Source organism: Lissotriton helveticus, chromosome 6 (assembly GCF_964261635.1).
Source record: "Lissotriton helveticus chromosome 6, aLisHel1.1, whole genome shotgun sequence".
In the NCBI taxonomy this organism is placed as follows: Eukaryota; Metazoa; Chordata; class Amphibia; order Caudata; family Salamandridae; genus Lissotriton; species Lissotriton helveticus.
In genome coordinates, this window is record NC_136067.1 from 1,222,867,157 (window position 1) to 1,222,894,142 (window position 26,986).

The 26,986-nt window shown below is 46.8% G+C and overlaps 1 protein-coding gene across 1 annotated transcript in view; it reads right to left on the reverse strand.

Annotated features, from left to right (window-relative positions):
- The window catches only part of RNF217 (ring finger protein 217), a 368,186-nt gene that overhangs the window by 80,586 nt on the left and 260,614 nt on the right, over positions 1–26,986 (reverse strand). Inside the window, exon 4 of the mRNA XM_078648938.1 lies at positions 16,008–16,209. Within this exon, the coding sequence (XP_078505064.1) occupies positions 16,008–16,209 (202 nt within the window). The remainder of the gene's footprint in view (positions 1–16,007; positions 16,210–26,986) is intronic.

Genomic DNA, 26,986 nt, shown 5'->3' on the forward strand with positions numbered 1-26,986 from the left:
TTGAAAACTGATCCAGCACAGATTAATTTGTGGGGCTTCTTATAAGCAAAAGAGCTCAGTGGAGCCTAGAACTGACATTGACCGGTCTCAGAGTACTTTAGTTGAGGGAAGGAAGGTCAGGGTTACAGCTGCCTTGCCAAGATGATGCTAGGCGACACAGCTCTGCTGCACCATCTTAGAGTCAGACGCAATAGAGTGACAATACAAGAGAGTATCGATGCAGCAAATTCAGCGAAGCAGGCAGGATGGGATGTGTGTACTAGCACAGCAGCAAAAGTGGAGAAAGTGGCTTGCCTGAACCAGAGTATCTGCGGTGTCAGTAACGCTTCAAAGTCGTTGACAACTTTGGAATGTTGAAAGGTAGAACAGCCATTTTGAGAAATAGTCCAGTAGATTCCTCCAGGTCAAATAAATAACATAGATACGATCCACTTCATTCCCAGAGCGTCACTTCAAGTCTAGCAATTCTGCATTACTGGTGGATGGGACTTATGGTCATTTTGGTGCACGTTATGACAACAAAATCACAGTTTCCGGTCCGCGCTGCCAGGAGTGGCAGACTCAAAATACATCTGCCTCACTGCTCACGCCACGCCTCCTTCAATGGTATCTTTACCCAGTGGATCCCTGCTTGGGAACTGCTACAGAAGAGAACTGCCATCCACATGCATGGATCCACCCACTGGGATCTAGGGATTTGTGGTTGGGGGAGCTTTAGACAAGGGCTTGTGCTCTCTCTAGCCTCCACCTCAAAGTTGTAGTCTTTCTGCCACCTGGGGAGGGGGGGGGGCAGATAAAGATGATTAACCCAAGTTCTCCCTACCGCTAGGGGGGGGAGGGGTGTGGTTGTGTGGGGGGGCAGAAAGCCCAATGGGCACCAGGTAATATTCAATAAATACAATTTAAAAAACATGAGACGGCGACTTCCCTTCATGGGCATGATCATGCTTCAACCCCAAAAAGGGAGCAACAGTCTATCTGCCACCATGGCCATTTCCTGTCGCAGACACGTGGCCCATCCACACAAGGTACAATTTTTATTTGGGGAAATGGGGAACGCTGAGTGGTAGTAAAGTGTTGTTCCTCAAAGATTCCAGAACTTCTTCCCACAAAAATGTGAGGAAAATGTGTGAATTTAGTAAACATTTGAGATTTGCAAGGACTTCTGGGTAAGAAAACCTGGAGAGAGTCACATAAGTCACCCACCCAGGATTCCACTAAGCATCTAGTTTTCAGAAATGTGTGTGTTTTGTAGCTTTCTCTAAGTGTCCAAGGAGAGAAGGCCTAATATCCAAAGTTTGAAGTTGCCATACAGCATGTTAGAAATGGGATCCCTGGTTGGCCAAGGCTTGCGCCAAGGCCAGGCAGAAATCACCATTCCTAGTTAGGGTAAGGAAGTCACCAGCCAAGACAACCCCTGCTCACCCCCTTGGTATTTTGGCACGAGCAGTCAGACCTATCTCGGAGGCGATGTGTAAAGCATTTGCGCACGCACCCACCAGCAACAACCACCAGGGCCCCCCACAAAAGGAACTCCACACAAGGTATATATGAAAATAACCTTTGTATTGAGAAACACACTTAGATATGAACACGCAATTTACAAGGTGCCAGGGGCATGGGCAGAATTTACAAGGGACTATATACAGGGCAGGGCCAGGGGACCACTGCCAGGGATATGCGCATGATGGAACTGGCGTTAGAACACATACCAAGGGGCTTCATAGAACTAGCATTAGGACTCACTATAACCATAAGCCACATACATGAGACCTAGGATATTCAGGAAGGAAGGAATGACAAAGCACATAACGTGACAGAGCACCCTCAGAGGTGCAACACAGAATAACTCTTCAGGAATCACATTAACATTAGCCAATAACTTTCAACAGGCCAACTGGCCTTTCTGGGGCTAGGACGCCCAATGTCACGATGAACTGGCAGCTCTCTTGGGGGGAAGCAGGGGCACGGAGTCGGCTCCCGCCGCTCCCTGCCTCGTCGGCTCCCGCCGCTCCCTGCCTCGTCGGCTCTCCGGGCTCAAACAAACCTCCTCGGGCTGGCAGCCAATCAAAGCGCAGCCTGGGGAGACGTCATCGGTGAATCCCGGGCCGGCAGCCAATCACGGCGCGGCCCCGGGGAAGGCATCATCAGGAGTCCCGGGCCGGCAGCCAATCCCAGCGCGGCCTGGGGGAAGACATCCCGAGGGGTCCCGGGCCAGCGGCGGTGAACTTGGGAGGATAGCGAGGGGTAGGCTCCCTCGTAAATATGGCGAATAAGGGGATAAGCGAGGTAGGCACTCGCTGGGGGCTCGGGGACCTTCACGAGCACGGGGCAAATGCCGGGTGGGCACCGGCTTGTTGAATAAAGCGCTCCCAGCGCTCGTAACAGGAATGAAGCGCTCCCAAGCGCTAGAGGGCAAGAACCAGCGCTCCCAAGCGCTAGGTCAGGAATACAGCGCTCCCAGCGCTATAAATGAAAGTAGAGCGCTCCCAAGCGCTAGAGGTCAAAGAAAACAGCAAAGTCCATAAAGAGTCCAGGACTTCAGGTGGAGCACAGCAGCTCCTAGCAGGGAGAGGCCATCAGAAGTCCAGGAGCAGGGCAGGGCCCAGGGAGGCCAGCCAACCCTGAGCCCAAGCAGCAGCACGCCACTGGTCGATTCAAGTTGGGAACAAGAAGAAATAGAAGAGGTCACAGCCTCCTTTTATACATGAGATTCCTTTGTCTAAAGGGGCAGGCAGGGTGAGAACCAGCTAGAACTGGTTATAAGGAATTCCTTTTACTGGCCAGGCTAGGGACACCAGACGCACCCCAGGGGGTGGAGCCAGCATTGTGGGGGGGGGGGGGGGAGAGAACCCAGCCTCATTCAGGACCCTCCAACCAGACAGTCAATCCACAAGCAGGCCCGGGCTCACTCCTCCCCTCACATCAGCATGCTAAACACTCCATTCACCACCGGGGCAGACCCTCCCAGACTCTTGGAGCCAGGCTCATTCTAAAAGTGGCGCTTCTACACTAGACACAATCATACCGCATATACCACTGCGCAGCATTCAATCTCACGAGTTCGCACATACCAGACTCGAGCCTGTACCCCCCACGCATCAGGAACTACCAGGGACACACACATTCCCCATGCATTCCTATGGGAGGGCAGGCCTCTCTCATCTACACTCACTCAGAGTGGGAATCACCATCCCCAGGTCACATATAACCAGCAAAAACCTCAGGGGTGGAGCAGGGTTTGCCAAAAGTCTGCCACCCGCTGCGTTTCGGAGTTTAACGGCACCCACTCCAACTTAGGGGACACAATGCTCTCTAACCCAGCCACTGTCCTTGGGGCACTTCAGTGGCCAGAATACCGGCCGCACTGTCAAATAATTATTTATAACCCACAAGAAATGAATCCATAGCGGAAACCCACTTGTGAGAGCAGGAGGACCTCGGGAGCAAGGAAAAGCGCATCTGCCAAGGATTTCCGTGTACTGTCTCCGGTATGCAGAGGATGGGAGGGAGGCAGAGGTGAGAGGCAGGAGCAGGAAGTTCCCAGCATGATGGTCCCAGGCTCAGGCAGGCTGGTCCTCTCTAGAACTAGTCCCCTCTTTGTTATTGTGGTCAGTAAACAGAACACAGGAGCCCAACTAACTGTTCTGCGCATGTCCCGTTCTGTCAGGCAGGCAGTGGTCATGTGGTCAACTCTCAGCTGAGCCTTCTGGGCAGTGCATGAGGAGGGAGGGGGCTGTGGAAGTGCAGGAAAGATGAACTTGACGGAGCCTATTCTGAGCCACAGGACGTGGCTTGTTCCTGAATTCTAATGAGTAATCAAGCCGTGTGGCTATTGTTGCCGAAGTGCACTCCGTCCCTGTGCTTGCCAGTAGAGGAGCAACAGTGCGCCCAGCAGCGGCGGTCCCCTTTACATGGGTAGATCACAGTGTGGTTTAAGTTGCCTCTGATCTGCCTGATATCAATGAGAGGAGCAGATAGAAGGCAGTCATTGCAGCAGGTACTATTATTCTGTGTTGAATCTTCTGTGTGCGATTGTCTCTCAGGCACTCCCAAACAGGCCCATTGGAAGCGAAGTTGGGAACGTGCTGCTTGTGTTAAGAAAGAATAATTACCCAGGCTCCTTAAGTCCTCATCATGTTCGTGCTGCAATTTATTCACAGATTTGAACGCAAGCATGTTGTATTTGTTAATGGAGTGGCATCATCATGATCTATCATCTAACATGGAATACTTTGCTCGCTCATGGAACTCTGCAGAATTTACTGGAGTTTTTTTAGCAACTCTGGAGAATTCCTCTGAGTGAGACTCCATGAACTCCACCCAGGCCTGTCTTGGAGTTGAAAAATTTGATCAGTCCATATTGCGTTATGGGCCCTTTCCTGTCATTGGCTCTTGGCCCACCCACACAGGTGAGGTACCCTTTTTATTGGGAGATGTGGAGAAACACTAGGTGGTAGGAAATCTGTGGCTACCCACAGATTCCAGAACTTTCCCTCACAATATTATGAGGACATTGTGCGTTTTTAGCCAAACTTTTAGGTTTGCAAGGGGTTCTGGTTAAGAAAACCTGGTGAGACCCACACAAGTAACACAATCCTGGAAAACCCTGGATGTCCTGTTTTCAGAAATCTCTAGGTATGGTAGGTTTCTGTGGTTGGCGGCTGAGTTAAAGTACAAAATCCACAAATACCTGCATTGTAGAAACAATTTTGGAATCTGCTTGGTGAAATACAGTGCCTCCAGGTCGGGTTTCGTAGAGTTTTGCCATACAAATGAGGTACCATGTTTATCGAGCGAAGTGTGGGACCACAGAATAATAGAAAATGTGTTATTGCACATTGGATTTTGTCTGCATTTCTGATTTCGTTATGTAAGCCAGAGAAAGGAGACATTTTGCAAAATACCCCCTGAATCATGTTGCAGTATGGGCAACCTCACATTCAGAGCTGTGGAAATAACCACAGTTCCGAAAATCAGTATCTTATATACGTTTTAGAAAAACATAGGTTTCGTTCATACATGTTGGACAGGCCACATGAAGGGTCGCTCTCCCCCGGCCCAACCAGGCCCGAGCCCAGCCACGCAAGTACCACACACCACCATTGCACGTCCACCGTCCCCGCAGGGACCCCTACACTCGCACCTGTTGACCGCGTAGGCCGACCCACTACCGGCCTGCGCGCCCATCCTGGGCGCCATCTTGGACACTCCACCACGAGGCCGCCTGGCCCCCGATCGACCTCAACCCTGGGCCTGGCCAGGCCTCAGACATTCCGGCACCAACATCCACCCAGGAGGTGAGCGGGCTACTTGGTCAGTCAATGGGAGCAAGAGGTGTCGATGGCTCTCCCCCGCCAAGTGCCGCTCGCCCATCGCCTCCCTGGGCGCTGGCTCCACCCCCCTGCTGGGTGTCTGAACTCCCTCATCCCGGACCTCCCGACCTCCAAGTGCGAGGGTCCGGACATCAAAGCACACCAGCCCTATAACTGGGGCAGCTCCAGAGCAGGACGGGAGTTGTATCTTGGAGTCGAGAGACGCAAAGAAGAACTCATCCTTGACGGACTACTGGCGCTGCCGTAGCTCTGTCTTGTGCACCCTCGTCTTGCCTGCTGGCGCTGCCGCGGCTTTGGGAACCACCCTATCCATCATCGTCGTCGGGACCTGCTGGCGTGGCCGCGGACCGTTTGTAACCACCACCTTCATCGGGACCTGCTGGCTCTGCCGCGGACCGTCGTCTTCCTTCACCCATCTCGGGACCTGCTGGCTCCGCCGCGGCCCGTTCATCTACACCACCGAGCTCGAGGATTGAGAGCTATTTCCATCTTTTTGGTAACAAGACTGTCCCGCTACCCTTTTCCCAAACAGAGACCAGAATAGAGGGGACCCCTGAGTCCAGACCTCCTTGTACCATTCTACCGTACTTGAAGAATTCCCTATAAAGTATCATTGAACTTTATCCTTGTGTGGTGTCCGTCTGTGGGGGGGAAGTTACTTGTCTGTACGATTCGCTGGAGACGGCTCTCCCCGGAGACCTCTCCCCTTATCCTCGGCCGACCCTCCCGGTCCGTCTAACATTGGTGGCCAGCGGCGCGATCCGAATCACCGCATAAACCGTACAGAGAGTAGCTCACCCCACGGCGAATCACGATGTCAACTAAAGACAGCGGATCAACGGAGAAATTCCAGATGGAGAAAGTGGACGAGTACAGCCATCGTGAACTTAAACAGTTCTGTATCGAATTAGGTATCGCTACCACCGGACTAAATACCAAAGATGACTTTAAGCAGGCCCTAGAATCTTGGGCAGAAACCGGGGCTGCCGGAACCCCCGATCAAAACATCGCAGCACAAACCCCCATGGCCCCTGAAGAGCGAAGAACGGGTCTCTCGCCAGACGAGATCCAGGAACGAGAAAGAACCCGACTACACGAGCTGGAAATGGCCCGGCTCAAAATGGACGTTGAACTGAAGTTGGCCGAACAGAAAATCAACTTAGAGCACCTGCGTCTCCGAGAAGAAAGAGAGGAGAAACAGAGACAAAGGGAGCTCGAGGAAAAGAAACTGGCATATGAACATGAGCGGAAACTAGCTGAAATCGACCTACGCAAACAGAATAAAGAAGCAGGGGTGTCCGAGCAACCCCACACTCCAGGGGCAACAGAGAAGAAGGTACACATCCCCAAGGAGGTCGTTCGAGAATACTTCCGAGAGGACGACATCCAGCAATGGTTTAAGGCCTATGAAATCGCTATGACTGCACACCGGATCGATAGAAGCGATTGGGGGGCCGGTCTGTGGGGGAGATTCCTCAATGAGGGCCGCGACGCCCTGCTGCAACTCCCGGACCACCAGATGACCTCCTATGACCATATGAAAGCTGCACTCCTCACCCGCTATGGCCTCACACCCGAGATGTACCGTCAGAGGTTCCGAGACTGCACCCGCATCCCGGGTACAACTTGGGTGGACTATGTCAATTACTTTAGCCGAGCCTTCGAGGGCTGGATCAAAGGAAGCAAGGTCACAACCTACGAACAACTGTTCAATCTTATGGTATGGGAGCATCTGTCGAACAATTGCTTCATTGAACTTCGCCAGCACCTCCTCGACAGCAAGTTAACGGATCCCCGGCAGCTCGCAGCCGAAGCTGACCGGTGGGAGATCACCAGAGTGGGTCGAAATGGGTCCTACGAACAGAACCGGAACAACAATGGTCAGCACCGTCCCCGAGGAGGTGGAGGCCAAGGACGCGGAAGAAGCAACGCTCCGGTCACCCCCACTACCAGCCCCACCCCCCCGGCCAACCGGGGCAGCACCCCAGCGCGACCGGGACATCGAGCCAATGTTACCTGCCATCGATGCCAACGAGTCGGACACTATGCAAACGACCCAAACTGCCCCCAGTACCAGAGCCCAAGACCCCGCCAAGTAGCCGCTGCTGCTCTGGGGGAGGAACAGATCTCAGAGGAACAAGAAGAATATGAACAGGAACACCAAGAATGGGAGCCAGCCGCCATGGCTCTCGCCTGCCTAGGGGGGAGAGACATGGTCCCGCGGGTCCCCCTACCCGCTAATACCCAGAAGTACAGCCAATGGGTGGGCATCAACGGACGCCGGGCTGAAGCCCTTCGTGACACTGGGGCCAGTGTAACAGCCGTCCGCTGTCACCTGGTGACCCCCGAACAATACTTACCAAACATTCTCTGCCCTGTACGTTCAGCCGATAACTCAGAAAGTCTGTGTCGGATGGCCTGCGTCCCCTTCGAATGGGGAGGGGTCTCCGGCATGTTGAAGGTGACGGTCCGAGATGATGCCCCCGTAGACTGCCTCCTGGGTAATGACCTGGAAAGCTCTCCATGGGCAGCAGTCGAACGAAAAGAGCACCTGGGGATGCTGGGCGTCCCGGACTGGGCGTGCGTCACCACCCGGTCCATGACCGCCCGTGCCAACACCCGCCCAGAGGAACTCGAATGGCCGGCGCCACCGCCTCCGGTCGCCCCCGCCGAAACCACCGACCGTGACGTCCCCCCCGAACCAGCTCAACCTCCAGACCTCGCTAACCCCGACCAGTGGCCTCAAGAGGGGGGGCCCACGCAAGAACAATTTCGCCAAGAACAAAAGACCTGTCCCTCCCTCGAGGGACTCCGCCAGCAAGCGCTAGCCCAAAGCGCAGGGGATACCTCCGGAACTCACTGGGTCTACTGGGACAATGATCTGCTGTACAGTGAGCAAAGAATCGCGGAGCTGGGGGCCAGCCGAGTCCTAGTGGTACCCCTCCGTTTTAGAGACTTTCTGCTAAACCTGGCCCACGATGTCCCCCTGGCAGGACACTTGGGTCAAGACAAAACCTATAGCCGCCTGGTGACCCACTTCTTCTGGCCCAAAATGAGGGACAATGTACACCAGCATTGCCGATCTTGCCCCACGTGCCAAGCCAGTGGAAAGAGCGGCCGCAAACTGAAAGCCCCCCTGCAACCTTTTCCCGTGGTCACCACCCCGTTCGAGAGGGTCGGAATCGATATCGTAGGGCCCCTGGACCCGCGCACAAAACAAGGCCATCGATTCATCCTGGTGCTAGTGGACCACGCCACCCGCTACCCGGAGGCTGTTCCCCTGCGGACTGTGACAGCCCCGGTAGTCGGCCGGGCTCTGATGGGGATCTTCTCCCGGGTGGGCTTCCCCCGGGAGGTCGTCAGTGACAGAGGCACGAACTTTATTTCGAAATATATGAAATCTCTCTGGCAACAGTGCGGGGTTACCTACCGGTTCACGACCCCCTATCACCCTCAAGGAAACGGACTCGTTGAGCGGTTCAACCGCACGCTCAAAGGGATGATCGGGGGGTTGGAAGAGCCCCTCCGTCGCCAGTGGGATGTGCTGCTGCCGTGCCTCCTCTTCGCCTATCGAGAGGTTCCCCAGAAGTCCCTGGGCTTCAGCCCATTTGAACTGCTATATGGACACCCCGTGCGAGGGCCGCTCAGCCTAGTTAAGGAAGGCTGGGAGATGCCCCCTCTAAAGAACCCACCAGATGTTTTCCGCTACCTCCTAACACTCCGCAACCAGACCCGGCGATTCCGAGAACTAGCAAAAGCCAACCTAGAGGCCAGTCAAGAGGACATGAAAAGGTGGTATGACCGGAATGCCTCCTCCATCGAATTTGAACCTGGGCAACAGGTCTGGGTGATGTCCCCCACCGAACCCTGCGCCCTACAAGACAAGTGGACAGGGCCCTTCAAAGTGGTCGAGCGCAAGGGTCCGGCTACCTATCTCATCGACTTGGAATCTTCCCGGAACCCCCTCCGGGTCCTCCACGCTAACAGACTGAAACCGCACTTTGTACGGACAGAACTCAGCCTCCTGATGGCCACAGACAATGGGGCTGAAGAGGACTCCGAGCCCCTCCCTGACCTCCTACGAACGCGGGAGAAAGACGGCTCCGTAGATGGGGTCCGACTCTCAGAGGCCCTCACCCGAGAGCAACGCCAGGAGTGCCGAGTTCTCCTGTCACAATTCGCCAGCCTGTTCTCCCTCACCCCAGGTGTCACTTCCTGGTGTACGCACGATGTGGACACGGGGGACAGCCCCCCTATCCGCCACCGGGCCTACCGCGTGCCAGATCGGGTACGGGCCTGCATCCAGGAAGAAGTAGCCAAAATGCTCACGCTCGGGGTCATCGAGCCCTCAGACAGCCCCTGGGCCAGCCCTGTAGTACTGGTCCCCAAAGCAGCTGCCCCCGGCACCACACCAGAACTCCGGTTCTGCGTCGACTACCGGGGCTTGAATGCGGTCACCAGGACAGACGCACATCCCATCCGCCGGGCAGATGAACTAATCGACCGCATGGGAGCTGCCCGCTACCTCAGTATCTTCGACCTGACGGCGGGCTACTGGCAAATCGGCCTCACACCCCGGGCACAAGAACGTTCTGCCTTTTCCACTCCCGATGGCCATTACCATTTTACAGTCATGCCCTTCGGCATGAAGAATGCCCCAGCAACATTCCAACGGCTCGTCAATCAGGTCCTGGCGGGGCTCGAAGGATTCAGCGCCGCCTACCTAGACGACATCGCTGTATACAGCAATCAGTGGTCCGAGCACCTCCACCACCTCCGAGCAGTGCTGCAAGCCCTTCAGCGAGCTGGCCTCACGATCAAGGCCAGCAAATGTCAAATTGGGCAAGGGTCTGTAACCTACCTCGGGCACCAGGTGGGAAGCGGCCTGGTGGCCCCTCTGCAGCTAAAAATTGCCGCCATCCAGTCCTGGCAGCCCCCCATTACCCAGACCGAGGTACGAGCCTTCCTGGGCCTCACGGGCTATTACCGAAGGTTCGTGAAAGACTATGGTACTATCGTGAGGCCCCTCACAGAACTCACGTCAAAAAATCAGCCCCAGAAAGTCAACTGGACCCCAGAGTGTCAAGCTGCATTTGAACAATTGAAAGCCGCCATGTGCTCCGCCCCTGTGCTCCAGGCCCCCGACTACAGCCGGGAGTTCATCGTCCAGACGGATGCCTCCGACCATGGCATTGGGGCAGTCCTGTCTCAAGTGAACACCGAAGGCCGTGATCAACCGGTGGCCTTCATCAGCCGGCGACTCCTACCACGGGAACAACGCTGGAGCACCATAGAGAGGGAGGCCTTCGCGGTGGTATGGGCCCTCAAGAAGCTCCGGCCCTACCTTTTTGGCACACACTTTCGGGTACAGACCGACCACCGACCCCTGCAGTGGCTGATGCAGATGCGGGGGGAAAACCCGAAGTTACTACGCTGGTCCATCTCCCTACAAGGGATGGACTTCACAGTTGAACATCGGCCTGGGCCAGATCACGCCAACGCAGATGGCCTGTCCCGGTTCTTCCGCCTCGACGAGAAGAGTCCCCAAGAGAATGGGTAACTCTCCCCGCCTTCAGCTGGGGGGGACGCATGTTGGACAGGCCACATGAAGGGCCGCTCTCCCCCGGCCCAACCAGGCCCGAGCCCAGCCACGCAAGTACCACACACCACCATTGCACGTCCACCGTCCCCGCAGGGACCCCTACACTCGCACCTGTTGACCGCGTAGGCCGACCCACTACCGGCCTGCGCGCCCATCCTGGGCGCCATCTTGGACACTCCACCACGAGGCCGCCTGGCCCCCGATCGACCTCAACCCTGGGCCTGGCCAGGCCTCAGACATTCCGGCACCAACATCCACCCAGGAGGTGAGCGGGCTACTTGGTCAGTCAATGGGAGCAAGAGGTGTCGATGGCTCTCCCCCGCCAAGTGCCGCTCGCCCATCGCCTCCCTGGGCGCTGGCTCCACCCCCCTGCTGGGTGTCTGAACTCCCTCATCCCGGACCTCCCGACCTCCAAGTGCGAGGGTCCGGACATCAAAGCACACCAGCCCTATAACTGGGGCAGCTCCAGAGCAGGACGGGAGTTGTATCTTGGAGTCGAGAGACGCAAAGAAGAACTCATCCTTGACGGACTACTGGCGCTGCCGTAGCTCTGTCTTGTGCACCCTCGTCTTGCCTGCTGGCGCTGCCGCGGCTTTGGGAACCACCCTATCCATCATCGTCGTCGGGACCTGCTGGCGTGGCCGCGGACCGTTTGTAACCACCACCTTCATCGGGACCTGCTGGCTCTGCCGCGGACCGTCGTCTTCCTTCACCCATCTCGGGACCTGCTGGCTCCGCCGCGGCCCGTTCATCTACACCACCGAGCTCGAGGATTGAGAGCTATTTCCATCTTTTTGGTAACAAGACTGTCCCGCTACCCTTTTCCCAAACAGAGACCAGAATAGAGGGGACCCCTGAGTCCAGACCTCCTTGTACCATTCTACCGTACTTGAAGAATTCCCTATAAAGTATCATTGAACTTTATCCTTGTGTGGTGTCCGTCTGTGGGGGGGAAGTTACTTGTCTGTACGATTCGCTGGAGACGGCTCTCCCCGGAGACCTCTCCCCTTATCCTCGGCCGACCCTCCCGGTCCGTCTAACAATACCCATTTTACATTCTTCATATTTTGCCATTGCTAAATAGTCTGTACACAATTAAAAAACAGTTCTAAGATGCAGCTCAGTTTCTGGCTCTGGGTATCTGGTGTTCCTAGAAAACCTACAAACCCTATTTATTGCAGCGACAACAAAGTGGGCATCGTGACAAGTCACTACAGATGAAAACAGAATGTTGTCTACTTTTCAGAAATGCATAGCTTCCCAAGATCACCCATGGTTACACCTGTTTCCACCAAATACTAGAAGTAGGTTTATAGCACAAAAATTAGAACAAATGGGCTAAGTCTTAGAAAAATGTCAAAACTGTGGCACAAATATATTTTTCGTTCAGTTCTGCTTGTTCATGAAAGCTGAGACATGGTGATTTTAGCACATGAAACCTTTGATGTCAATTTTAGGAGAACAAAACAGCCACTTTCTTGTGCAGCACTTAATTCCCATTTTCCCCCAAAAAAAAAAGTGTAGATATAGTTTTGCTATTTCCTCAGTCCCCTCTTGAGAAATCTACAGACATTTAGAATACCCATGATGTTTCGAAAAAAGAACGCAACTTTGGTGTTGATATTTTGTGAAAAAAATTCCAGAGGCCAAAGTACGAAGTACCCCAAACAGCTAAAAGAAGGGCTTCGCACCGGAGCAGAGAGCCTCAGCAGTTTAAGCGTTAAATTGCACCAAGGGCAGTTATTGTTGATGCCAACTAAGCATGGCAAACACTAATAAATATTTAATTTGCACAGGGTAGAGAAATGTTCTAAATTATGCACCAAAACCGACAGAAAAGAAGGTCAAAAGGACTCTGATATTACCACATGTCCAAACATAGCACAAAGGACATAAAATACAAGCCTACACATTACATAAAAGCCACACCAATGCAGTGACGGGAACAATGCTGTAAAAGTCAGGTTCACCAACAACAAAACAAGATGTTAGTTCTTTCATATACAATCATCTCCTCCCTCTTCAAACCCTCTTATCTGTTTCCTGCAAGTTCATGAGTCTTTATCCTTTCAGTCCTTCCTTCAGTTACTCCTCTATCTAGCTGGGGAGTGCTAATGTAGGAAAGGTGACACCATCAGCCTCAAGATTTAATTGTGGAACCATCCTCTTGTCCCACTAACTTACCCTGTTCTAACTTCCCTTACTCCCATCAGTCTGTCTAAGAAGGGAAGAGGTATGGTCCGTTGGAGTGATGTGCTGTTCATTACTGGAACAGAAAGTCCTTTATAAAATAACGTTCATGGCTGCCTCTGACACAGAACAGCACTGCAAGTAAGTTAAAATGGAAGCATACTAAAGCTGTCAAATAGGATTTCAATGAATCATCCTGGATGTTTGAGGTGGGTAGGAATGAGAATAAAGAAAAGCCTAGGTCTGATGGTGTTACTATCCAAAATGTAATGAAAAATTGGGATCCATGCCCCTGAAGGCTTTTAGCAAATTTCTCTTGTTCTTTTTGCATGGGAAACTTCCTCAAGTTGGAACATCTGATGTTTTGTGCCTTTTTTTTTTATAAATCTTATCTTTAAAATGTACTGTTAACTAAGCTGACACTGGTGTTTATATGCAGACTTGTAGATGAGTAACAGTGAATTACAGGCATGTGTTTCACTGAGGGGGTTCTGAGTGACATCAAACAGGCATCAAGAACAATGTCACTTTTACACGTCTTTAATTGTATGTTGATATGGCCACTTAAGAATCATTTGACCTGCTTCAAACGTTTGCAGGGACAGAGGAGTAATATATAATTTTATAAAATAATGTTTAGATAAAATAAAAATAAATAACCTCCAACCACCCTCAATACCTTCTAAAAAAGCTCCCTCACCTGTCCATCTCAATGTATTAAAATAAACTACCTGGAAACCGGGCATCCACCCACCCACCCTCTGCATGTAACTCCCACCCAAGCTGATAAATAGGTCCTGGCTTCTTGCCACACATCCGCACCATCCTCTACGCAATCCCACCACTTCTCAGACCAAAGCTGTGCTTGCCACTTGCGCATTGGAGAGGGGAGCTGGCAATGTGCTGATGGTGGCTCAATGAGAGCCACAAGTCATCAAAGGTTGGTTTCTCCTTTGGCACGGGTCTACAAAGACACACACTGACAAGGTAGAGGACTGTTGGTGCAGGATCTGGGCTATCTGCATCCTCCCTATTCCTCTTGGGACTATGGAGAACTGTGAGAGGCAAAAGAAGACGGGTGAGACTGCTATCCACCTTCCCACTGCCACAGGCTCTCTGGGCACCCAGGCAAGGGGGCAGTGCAAGGTGGGAAAAGATTCCTCTAGAGACGTGACAATACTGGCTGGATTAATCACTGTTGTGATTTCACTGCAGTTCATAACCAGATTATTATCCAGTTCTTTATGATAAAGGCTTTCAATGAAAACCATACATAACATATAGAATTATAGATGAGTAACTGTGAATTACAGGGAAGGTTTTGGCTGAGAGGTTCTGACAACATACAGAGAATGAAACTCAAGTTCAGATTTTCTGTGATGGCACTTTAAAGGAGGAGGTGCACAATATCCACTCTTCTTCCCCTTCTCAGCTCAGTAGCTTCGGGGTGTAAAATCATGTAACAGCTATTCGCAACATGATCTTAGCCCCCTCAACCCAAGTTGTCAGTAAAATAAACATTATACTCACCACAACCGACATCATTTCCACCTACTTGCCACCCAATTATTACAAATCATCTGCTTTTCTGCCATACACCTACATATGCACCAACCTCATCATTGCTGTCTTCTCTACGCCCAAATGTTTAAATTACAATTTGTCCTACCAACTGAACTCACAACCCACTGCATTGCCCTCTTCATGCCAATTTTTTTAATGATTATCTTGTGTCCTTCCACCCACCTACATAACCTGAGGGACTGCCCTCCCACCACCTTAATACTAATATTACCTGGCATCCTACCACCCCTCTCACTATATGATGAACTGCCCTTCGCTAACTTTACTGTTACTTGATGTCTGCTATCCACCCCATCACCATTAGCAGAACACGGCCCCACTCAAATATCTAAAACTAATTAGACTTCAGCCACCCTCTTACACCACCATATCTTGTATCTCTTCCCCTCCCCACCGAAAGCGATATCCTCTGCTATACATAAGTACAGAGAGCCTGTCCCATGCTAACAGGTTCTCTGAGAGCTTTGTCAGTGAATCTTTGAAATGCCTGTAAGCAAGGCTCTGCACAGATCTGGAACTGAAAGGAAGAGTGGTGGTTGGTAAAGTCAAAGTGCCACCAATGTTCCCCTGCCTCATCCCCTAGTGCCATGAGATGGGGTCTGAGGTGTTAGCCACTGCTTCAAACTCATCTCTGGAGACCCAGGATGTGCGGAGATGGGCCACGCAAGGATTGCGAGCGCTTTCCCAAGAGAATTAACAATAGGGGTGCAACACCACTTTTGTACTGTTGTAGCAATCAAAGTGGTATTCATGCTAATGCTCGCTATGAAAGCCATACTTTACCATTATGTTTACTCTGCAATGAAGGGGCAAATTAAGTAAAACACAATAGCACAAGGGACTGCTTAATACAGCTTCTAATAACGTGATAAATTACTATAGTTCTCAGAGATAAGATGTCAAAATATGAACATCCTTTACTCTAGTATAGTCTCACTTGAAAGTATGGATTCTCAAGTGCCAGCATGGTGGGGGGAAATGTTAACTCAAACCTAATGGTGTTGTTTAGGCTTTTATATTTTCATTGTATAATTCTCAATAATTTTAAAAGCAACTAAAGAACACAAAAATGCATATATTTTTTGTTTTAGCATGACTAATTTGCCACATCCAAGCTGTGGAGTAATGGAACTGATAGAAATACATTGTAATTTCTTTTGAAAGTTTACACCCTTGGCAGAGGGGAGAAAAGACCTTTGGCTGTAGTACATCAATACTGAGTTACTCCATTATTTTTTGCCAAACTCCGAACTAAGTTTTTGTATCTGCTCATGTCCAAACTGGGCTTCACTCACCACAGACAGAGCCTCGCACCAGTCTCCGTAAGTTCGGTCTTTCAGGGAGGTAGCGGTATTTGCATCCAAATATGCTGAGGTTTGACGTGTGATCTCCAAAGAAACGGAGCTGGCGGTATCTCTCCCCGCAGCGATAGCAGAAGTTAGTGTTGCACTGCGAGCAGGTCATGTGGTCGCACCCTTCCGTTCTCTGGATGTGGATCTTTGGGAACAGGTAGAAAGAAGAAAGAATATACACATGTTGAGTTTGATATGTGCATTAATTATTAAGCAGAACAGTCAGTCAAGAAAAAGCATCGAAAAATTATTTTTCATGTGGTCAAATTCTCTAAAAGGTGGGTTGGTTTAGTCATGATAGCTATTTTAAGTTTATTTTAGCTGCCTACAGTGAAGGCACATTAATTCATTGCTACTACTTCTACTTGTAGAGCAAAGACATAACATCCTAAAAGTTCTTCAAACACAACATCAATTGTACATCATTAAATATAATTTCACATTAAGATAGACTGTGAGTTTCAAATCGCAACTCAAAGTTATCATAAAATTATCTGAAATATATATACAATACAAATTATAAATTCTATATGGACATAAAAAGATATCAAATTCATGTTAGTTGTTTTAAATTTATTTTAGCTGCCTACTGTGAAGGCACATGAATTCCTCGCTTCTACTTCTACTTGTAGAGCAAAGATATAACATAGTAAAAGTTCTTCAAACACAACATCAATTGTACATCATTAAATATAATTTCAGATTAAGATAGGCTGTGAGTTTCAAATCGCAATACAAGGTTATCATAAAAGTATCTGAAATATATATACAATACAAAATATAAATTCTATGTTAACGTAAAAAAGATATCAAATTCACATGAAACAAAAATGCAAACTAAGCAATTTTGTATAGGATACCCACTAAGCACCAGTGTGATGTAGAGATTCAATTCAACTTAACTTTGAGGGATTCCTCAAGTATTTTTACAGATTTAATATGTATAGTCAGAAAATGTAAATGAAGCATTTTGTATTTTGATTGCTTATGTTTGCTAACTGAAAACAATGGAGCTTGAAATCAGAAGAGTCTGAATCATATAGTAAATAAGCATCATTCACTTTACTAGACTTCTCAAACATACAACTCTTGCTGCTGTACACCCTGCCCTCCCTCCAACTACACATATTACCCCTACAGTCTATGCAAAACATTGTTATGTGCACAGCGTCCATCGCCCTGAGAGTAAATGTCAAACATTAGCTTTGGCAAAGTCACTAGGTCTGGGGGTGGTTACTTGCATGTTGGCATTGTCAATTCTTCTTTTCTTTGGTCATGATTTTTACAAAACATAATTATTGGAAAGACAGTCCGGTCATTGTCAACGTAAAGAAGAATAAATAAATAACTGTGTGGGTGTGCTACTTGTAAAAGGGCAGAATCCCATGACTCACAGTGCAGTTAGCCAAGTGCGGAAACGGACTGACACTGTCCTGTGCTGCATGCTGCAGTGGATGGAAGAAACATGTGAATGACACGATAACAGACCAATGACCGAAGTGGGCTGGCTGAAAGCCCCTATAATTAAATATATTATAAATATAATTTTTGTAAAATAATATTGTCTGGAATGAAGCCAGACCTAAAAATTGTGTGAGAATCACAGAGACATCTTTAAGATGCTGGAAACAAAGCAGGCAAACCCTTATCTGTGTGAGTATGAGAAATCTGTAAAGGCAGACGAGTTTCCTAGGTGAGGGACGATACTCAGACAGTGATCAGAATATGCAAGGTGCAAGTGTTTGTGAACTATTTTAGAAAGTTCTATGAGAGTAAATTCTGTGAACACAGAGATGACTATCAAACTGTCAAGAGTAAAGAACTGGCAGTAGTGATGAGGTTCATTGTCCAGAAGTAGGGTAGGCCACATTTTTAAGCAATGGCATACTAATTCAAGGAGACTGATAAAAATATATCACAGCAGAGGTTGCACCAAAACATTGATAAAGTGTGAAGCCTGAATGATATATGCAGGATTTGAATGAAGATTCTACAACCAATTAATAGTAGTTGAATACCTCTTCGTAAAACAATGTATAATTACCCAACTACAAAAATGAAACCCTACTGAATCTACAGCAATATATATATGTTTGCGAGAAAATTAAAGCATATGACGCTGCGACTGAATGGTTGAACTCCATTGTTTCTTGATGATGTATTGAAAAGTTTGAAAAAAATACCAATATAGTGCATTATTTAATAAACCTCACACACCGATACAAATGCTTAATAGCGTGAAACTATTTATGAAAGTGATACGGCATTCTTTGAGAATATCAAGTGGTATCAAGTAAAATTAAAGACAAATATTCTGTATCAGACAGATTTTTCCTTGAAGGAATAACATTATGGCTGCATTTCAGTTTGCGCCCTGGTTACAAACTCTGGCTTTAAAGGTATTAAGAAGTTACAATAGATTGCACTATTCTCACTTTTACGGAAGCACTATCCCCACCATTGCAGGAAATGTCAACGTTGAATGCAAGAGACTACTTTCTGAATAATATACTGTAAGCACCAACAATGAGCAGAAGGACATCGAGGGGTCATGGTGACCAGGACTGCATGTGCCTGAAAAGGGAGAACTACTTATATTTAAAAAAAATACAGTTCTTTAAAATATAAATTCATTCAGAGCCCTGGAGGCAGCATCAACATTAATCAATTTCCACGGTGAAGGTGTCACTTCGGTAAAATCAGCAGATTAAAAAATCGCTGGCAATGGGAGAGAGAAACAAAGACACTGGTTCGGGGAGAGAACAACGTAGAGACTCAGTAACTGGGATAGAAGACAGACACTGTGAGAGGGAGAAAAATGAGCACACACATACATATGGAAATGTCAAGGAAGGCCCATAAGCACAAATAGACATCAATGTACACACTGGGAGACATTAAACTTGACATTCGAGAGGGACACACTGGCAATAGGTAGAGAATACACATGGGCTTTGGGTAGAAGACACCATCTTTTTCCTAATGGAAATTGTATTCACCCACCAGCTACCAGATCACCACTGTCGCCAGTACATTCCCAACTGAGTACATTATCAAGCACAGAAACCAATTCCATTCTACAAGCATTCCAAGTGCTGTGTGATCCGTGAACACCAGGGACTACCAACACCCCTAAAACCAGAGGAAAGATTAATGGGCTTAATGTTCACTGCTGGGGAAAAAAGCGATTGTCAGGTTGATGGTTCAAATCTCAAGGCCAACTTAGCCTCCGATTTCCCAAAAGTTCGGTGAATTGAGTTTAATTAAATTGGGTAATTGTAACGCCTATTATTTACAAGACCTAAAAGCGACAAAACTGCAGTTTCAAATGCTATGTAAAAACAAGTTATTATTATGTCGATAACAGTGGCAGAGGTCTGCTATGAAAGAAACATGGAACATAAATTACCACCATAGTAGATGGTACAAAACTGCTGCCAGAGCATTGGATATTCGCACCCCTGAGCCAAACGGCTTCCCAGTAAGGCCTTCCGCAGGCTACACTTTTCTTAGATGCAAAATTAGATTGTAAATATTTCATGGAGTCTATTCACGAAGGTAATTATGCACCAGTATAGTTACTACTACAACAAGGTGTAAGGCTAGACTTTTTGGCTATTTACCATTTCCGAATGTACATTTTACCCCAATTTTACACTACGGTGTGGACTTGCATGCCTCCACCAAATAATGGCAAGGAGCCTCCTGGAACAGTATTCACAAGTGTAAAGTAACTACTAGTAATGCTGCACATGTAGGTGAAGGTCACCACCACCACCATGGCGGAGATGTGTCTAAGGGAAGATATGTGAAAAATGATTAACGTTTAGTATTCCCTTGGTGGGATAGAAGGGTGGGAAAGTGCATTTGAAAAGGAATACCTAATGATTTATATGAAAGATGATTAATATTTCCTGATGAGGTAATATCACTACTTTTTGTCCGTATAGAGAAATCTCTAACTCAGATTTTTTAACCGCCGTTATTTTGGAGGGACCAAAAAAACAGGGTTAGGAAAGGCCAAGGCAAAGAGTAGATGGGTGGGAACAATCAACTTGAACAACTGGACCACAAATGGCTTTTGCCCAAAGTAGAGGAAACTCTTTTGGTGCAACGCTCTACGAGAAAGATTGCAATACTACTCCATTACATGACAGCAACTGAGATATTTGTATAAGGCTGATTCAAATTGGCATAACCTGTGAAGCCTGCAACAAAGCCCTATCCACCCCTCCCCCCTTCATTCCCCCACGATTTTATCTTACACAAGTTACCCAGGCTTTACAGAGTATAAGCCAACATTTGGAAATGGAGTGGCGGGGAAAGAGGGGGTGAAGGGAGGACAAATTAAGCACTTTGGTGCGCACATGGCCATGGTGAGGTGACCAACAAAACCTGTGAGTGACGGTAGGCCAATGAAAGGTTTTTGCAAGCAGGTGATCACGCGAATGTTGAAAGGGCAGACATCTGCAGAAGCCAGACAAGGGAGGTTAGGTATGCATGACTGTGCCTTGTCTCTAGCACCATTGGATTTCCAACTTGTCACTTTCATCCCCTCTTTAAAAATTAAAATACCAGGCTATTGTTCTGTCTTTCGTCCTTTTGTTTCACTTGTCCTTTTTTTACACTTGTTTTTGTTTAACGTGTGACTTAAAATCCCCTTTTTTCAGCTTCCTTATGATTTGTATTTAGTGCACCATTATTTAAGTTTTTAAGTAAAATCTTACCTTTTTTATGCATGTCATTATGAGACGTAAGATCATGTTATTTCATGTTTATATTCGTGTGATCTCATATGTAATCTTTTCCTTGATGTGATTACAGTATGTCAATTTTTTTCAAATATAGGTCATGTATTTTTTCCCCCATTTTCCTTTCCGCAATTTGTGGGGTTTTTGTTTGACTTTGTTTATTTTCTTCTAATTTAATCTATTAATCAAATCAATGAAACCTATTTTATAAGTCTCGGAAGGATTAAATGCTGTGCTGGGATTCAAACTAGTGTATTGCATGTTCTAAATAATCACTGCAGCAGACACGTGTAGCCTGCATACACATCTATGTCATTGTAATTAAGTCAAATGACCTGATGTTAATTTACAAACTTTCAGGAAGCATCATTTTGTTCATTATTGCTTAACTTCTTTTTCTCATCACATCACAAGTGAGGAATGGCCTCACAGCGGGAAAAGGATATACTCTGCTAAAAAATGAGCTCCTATTGTGCCTTTACATTTACTTTCCCTGGTAAAAGAACATTATTTTCTATTTATTTCTCCAGTGTTTCTCTCGTTTCCTCCTGATTGCCTTTGGTGGTCACTGCATTATGTCTTTTGATGTAATGGGAGTATCTCCAGGACCCCTGCTGTTCGTTTCTGGAAAGGATGGGAGGCCACTGCATCACTTTCCCTACATGCTGACGTCACACCTCCCCTCATAGGCAATGGATGTATCCCAAGTTATTGATCGCTGTCAGGCAAAGGAAACTATTGTGCAGCTAGAGCAGTACTCACATGCACAACCGAAACAATGTAAAATAATGCAGAAGATTTTCCACTTGCGGATGGGCCTTAGGAGGGCCTGGGGGCTCCATTGGGTGGTGGGGCTCAGCCACCCCTTCAGATCCGGGCCTGATGAGCAGCAGTAACTACTGATGTATAAGCCCCATTGGACGAAATGGAGAAGCATATGCCAGGGACAAAAACACTAGTTTCCAATACTGTTACAGACATAATTCTCATCACTTGTGCTAGTTCATAGCTTTCTTAAAATGATCAATTAACTAAAATAACTTTGGAACAAAAGCCATTATAATTCTGGATCCTGTGCCATATGCTTCGACACTGCAGGCGTACGAACATATTTTAATATAAGCCTCACATCGGACTAAATCCTGCCCTCCTTAACCCTTTCCATGCGCCCGTCGGCCAACGGCCGTCACAAGCACTACCTTCATAGTGCTGCGCACGTCCGTTGGCCGCCGCAGCCCGCCCACCTAATCAAACCGCCGCACCATGATGGAAATGCTGCCGCTGTTAAGATGGTTTGGAGACATGTAGGGGGAGTCCGCCTTCAATGCCAATGGACCAAATGATTAACTTTACAGCTGTGTGTTCCAAATATGTTGGTTATAAAACCATAGACTTTACAAACAATTCTGAACGAAGCCTTTAAAATAGAACAATAATTAAAGATTCGGTACAGTATCTACCAACAATATTTCTTACCAGGAGCAACTCATGTATGTGCCTGTTACAAAAAAAAGTGTGCCAGGTACACAAGACGGTTTTGAGGGCAGAGTATCTGTTAATCCAACCAGCCCTGAAAACAATTCTCTTATCGCCATTTCTACCAAAGCTTTTCCCAGTACGTAGCACGACCTGTCCATATCTAACAAGTGATGTCAGGAAGGGGCAGATTAATGAAATTATCTAATTCAGAACAGTCTGCCCTTTGAGTCAATGAATTTGAAAATGTGTTCAGAAAAATGCACCATACTGTCTCAATTCTACCAAACCTTTATAGGAATAAACCCCGTGCAGGTAAGAGCGGTGTGGCTGTGGGTGTGGTGGTGGGGGAATTTGACAGACGCAGCTGAGGGAAAAATAAGAAATTAATCTTCCCTTATCGTCATCTGTCGAATCAAACATCACATTTACCTGCAAGGGCCGCACATGCATAAACCCCTTGAACTGTTCGTAAAAGATAGGGCTTGTAAATTATGATTGGTGAAGGCTGCAATATATAGCAAGTATAAAAATACCAAGAATAGTTTTGGTTCACAGTTCTGTTCTGTCAGAAAAGAATGGCCATTCTAGTTTCTGATGCCTTTTGTGATAAAATTCGCTATTTTTTCTGTGAACTTTTTAATGGTTGCCTTTAGGATTTTTGCAGCAGTGCACAACGAATCAATTTAGTTATGGTTGCATCACGATTGGCCAAATTGAGGGGGCTTAAGTCTAATCCTATCCAAATGCTCATTCACAGAAAACACACCGGTGCAGAGCAATTTTGCTCACCCATTGCATGTCACAAATACGTCACCATGAAAATTAAGCGTGGCATTTGATATTACAACTGAAGGACATTTCAGGAAGGACTAGTGAATGTTCCTAAACTGTGTTTAACTGAATCAAATGAGATATTAATTAACCATCCTTAGTTAGTAGATATGTACTGGCTAAGAAAACAAATGTACTGTTTAGATAACTGAATAGAAATCATCCTCATTTATGCAGAATGTGGTTACTTTAGAACTGTCTAAGAGTTTATGTTATGTGTGCATGAATGTTTAATGTATTGTGTTTAAATGTAGTTCTTATCCATATTTACACACGATTATCCAAAGGAATTACAGTATACTTTATGTAATCTGAATCTAATGTACTAGTATTTTACCTTTACTTGTGTTTAAATGTGCACACACAGTCTAAATATTGTGTGCACTCAACAATGGATGGTTTGAGCCCAGACCACTGAGTGAATCAAGCAAAGTTTGTAAGGGACTGGGATCTACATAAGGAGGGGTCGAGTCAAAGCGCAGGTAAACTCTGTTTTGAGAAGTTGAAATGGTGATACAGGAGATACAGGACCAGATTAGAATGCCTTGTGTGAGAAGGGAGCTGTTGCCTAGATGCAGAACTTTTAAATAAAGCTGTGTATTTTCAGTGTAGAGGTTGTATGAAACATCAGGCTGTCTGAAAAAGAGAGCTGAAGGGTTCAGTGAAAGACTGAAAAGAGTTGGAAGATTTAGAGAAAATCGAGCAAGTTATTTTTAAAGCTCTAGGCAAGAGATCAACCAGCTCAAGGACCCTACTATTCAGTGATATTTAATCCAGGATTTTCAGAGATTTATTATATTAAACTATTTTTAACGCAGGCATACAAGACTGTCACACAAAAAGCAAAACTGGGAGACCTGAGAACACTTCCAAAGGCTGTTTCAAACATAGGGTGTGAAGCCTCTGCTCCAAATTGATCAATTCCGAATTTTACTTTCTACCAATGGTATGTCTATATTTTTGCTGCTTGAAAAGAGCAGACGGGTCTTGCCACCAAATAAAATACATGTGTCCAATCGTTCGGCTAGGAATAGGTGTTGAAAGTCAAGGTGAGCACACCACCGGAAACAGTCAGATGAATATCTCTACACCTAGTTATGCATTAAGGGAATTACTTATTGGGCATGCTACAATAAATAAAATAGTTGTTAATATTAATGGTCAGTCATTTTGATACAGAAACAATTGGGAACATTTCAGAAGAAGTTTGGAAAAACATCAATAAACTAGCCTTTAGAGATAACATTTCCCCCTCTATTTTCCAGGCAAAATACTTTGCTGTGAACCTACTGCACTGGACACCTGCTAGGCTATATAAACTGAAGCTTCGTGAGGACAGAAAATGTTGGAATTGCTAAGAGGAGACTGGTTCCCATCAGCATATGTTCTCTCACTGCTGACTTCACAAATACCACTGGGACCAAATTCAGTCTTAAATGACAGAAATTTCAATTTCCTGAAAGCTCTAGATTACCCCTCAGTAATACTGGGCCCTTGGGCAATTACGTCTGTGATTACTGTACGCAGTACTGATATGGCTCTACTGGACCTAGTCCTACTGGTTGCTGTGATGGTTACTCTATCTGAATTGAAATAGTTTAGTCACATTTCTTATCATACATGGTGGGCATGGGTCTCATTCATAAGAAGTGCTCACAGTTCACATTTAAAATATGGCTTTTTCCCAAGATCTCCCCTGCTATTTGGGTCACGTTAGACACATTTGCTTCACTAAAAGTAAAATTAAAACAATATGGGCTATACCCTTTGCTTAATCCATTCGGTCCATATGAGATTTAACGGGTCACTCTCACTCCCCACCACCTCACTACCCCTGCTTTCTCCCCCCTCCTCACTACATACACAGGTTTCTTGACATGATCGGTGCTACACCTTGCTTCAATTTATACCCCATCTGTACATGATTTCAGACATTTCCTTCGTTTGACTTCCAGTAGCTGTATTAAAAGTAACCATTAAAGGCACGTAATATTATACCTTATTGTTACAAGGAAAATTCTTCAGTATTCTTTTGAGCAATTCTTCGGACAATCAATAGCATGCTCTTCGATATCATTACCAACTATCTATGCCCATATGGGGCTGCTGTTTGTGCCTGTCTTATATATTATCTGCACTATTCTATTTTGGGTAATATGTTATACTTGTAGTCCTCTTATGTTCTATGTATTGTAATACAATGAATTATATTGTACTATGATATGCATTTTGTATGATGCAAGGCCTATGCATCGTCAAACTGTTTTATGGTAATTTAACCCGCAATTCCGCCGCTGCGCTAAGGGGCGGGCGGGGGGGCCACGCGGCGCTCCGACGCTTATGACGGAACCGCTTCGTCACGCCCCGGGTGGGCTGTGCTTGTGACGGAGCGGTTCCATCATAAGCGTGGGAGGGGTTAAATACCAGTAGCATTTTGGAACAACAAAAAAATTACGAGAATCGGGATGTGCATGTTAAATGTTTCAAATGCATACTAAAAGTAACCCAACAATATCCTGAAATGATGACGTTGCAAGATATGTTTACACATTTTACTATTCTTATCCAGTTAAAATGCTCATAGATTAATGAGATCTTCAACACTTACAGTAAATAAGACTGACTATAAAAGTGCTTTACAACAGGGTGAAATGCCCAATGCACACAGTGAATGTCTCCACTGGGAGTATGTTTTTTCTCAAATTTGATATGCTGCCGCGAAAAAAAAATAATCCACCGTACAGCGAAAGAACCTGAATAATTATAATTATGTAATCAATTACTTTTCCTAAGGCATGTAAAAGTTTTGGCTTTGTCATCAACATATGCGCAAGATAGTACTATAAAGAGCACAACATGGTTAGTTTGTAATATATACCTCTGCAGTGTGTCTCCGGTATTGCGAAAAGAGAGGAAGCTTCATGTATGTGTATGTGCTTGTGTATTTGGGAGCTTAAGAGAAAGAGAATGGAAGTAAGAAAGGGGGCTACAAAAAGAGCGATCGAGCGACCTTGCCTGTGTTATATCTGAACAATAGTCGCATCCAGTGACCACAGCGTGACAATGAACACAATCAGTGTACTGATAAACAAAACCTACTGGACTACAAGCAGGCAAGAGGTATGCTAAGGCAAGGGAGCATCCGACAAAACGGTGGAGCGATTTGCGCACCAAGGGACTTGAAAGGGCAAACAAATATGTCACCCAGAGTAAAAGGACCTTTCCTTCTCTAAAATACAGAGCTGTGTAGTCTCCTAAGATTCATAAATGTTCAAGAGGTAGCCGACCCACCACAGAAACATGCAGCATTTGTGCCAGAGACACAGTGGTGCTTGAACAGTTTTCAGAGTGAGGGTGATGCCATCAATCTTACACTACAGACGCCATAGGGATGGTGAAAAATTCAGGGAACACACTAAGAACACGTTTAGCCAACGAGCCATCCTACTTAGCAGGAGAGTGCTAAGCCTGTGGATGTAGCTGGGGTACATTTTGGAGTACACGGTTGCACATTATTGCTAAAACCTTGTGCGGTAGTACACTGTCATTTACAGGCAACATATTTTCTTTTGAATTGGCCACTAAAACTGCAGACATGTATTTCACCCTCCTCAATATTCAGCCTTGAACTTTAACTCTGTAAAAAGCTGTTTCATTGTTCTCTGATTAACTGTGCAGCGTCTAGCAGGATAGTGAAGCTTTTCTGTGCATGGTTTTATCTGGCCTGGGACTTAAGGCACAGTGGGTTGGCCTACAAAGAAACCTCAAGTTGAATGAGGACCTTGGTTAGGGTTAAGTTCCCTATCCTTTGTCAGTGTCATATATTACTTATGATGCACAGAGGGGGCCAATCATGTCAGA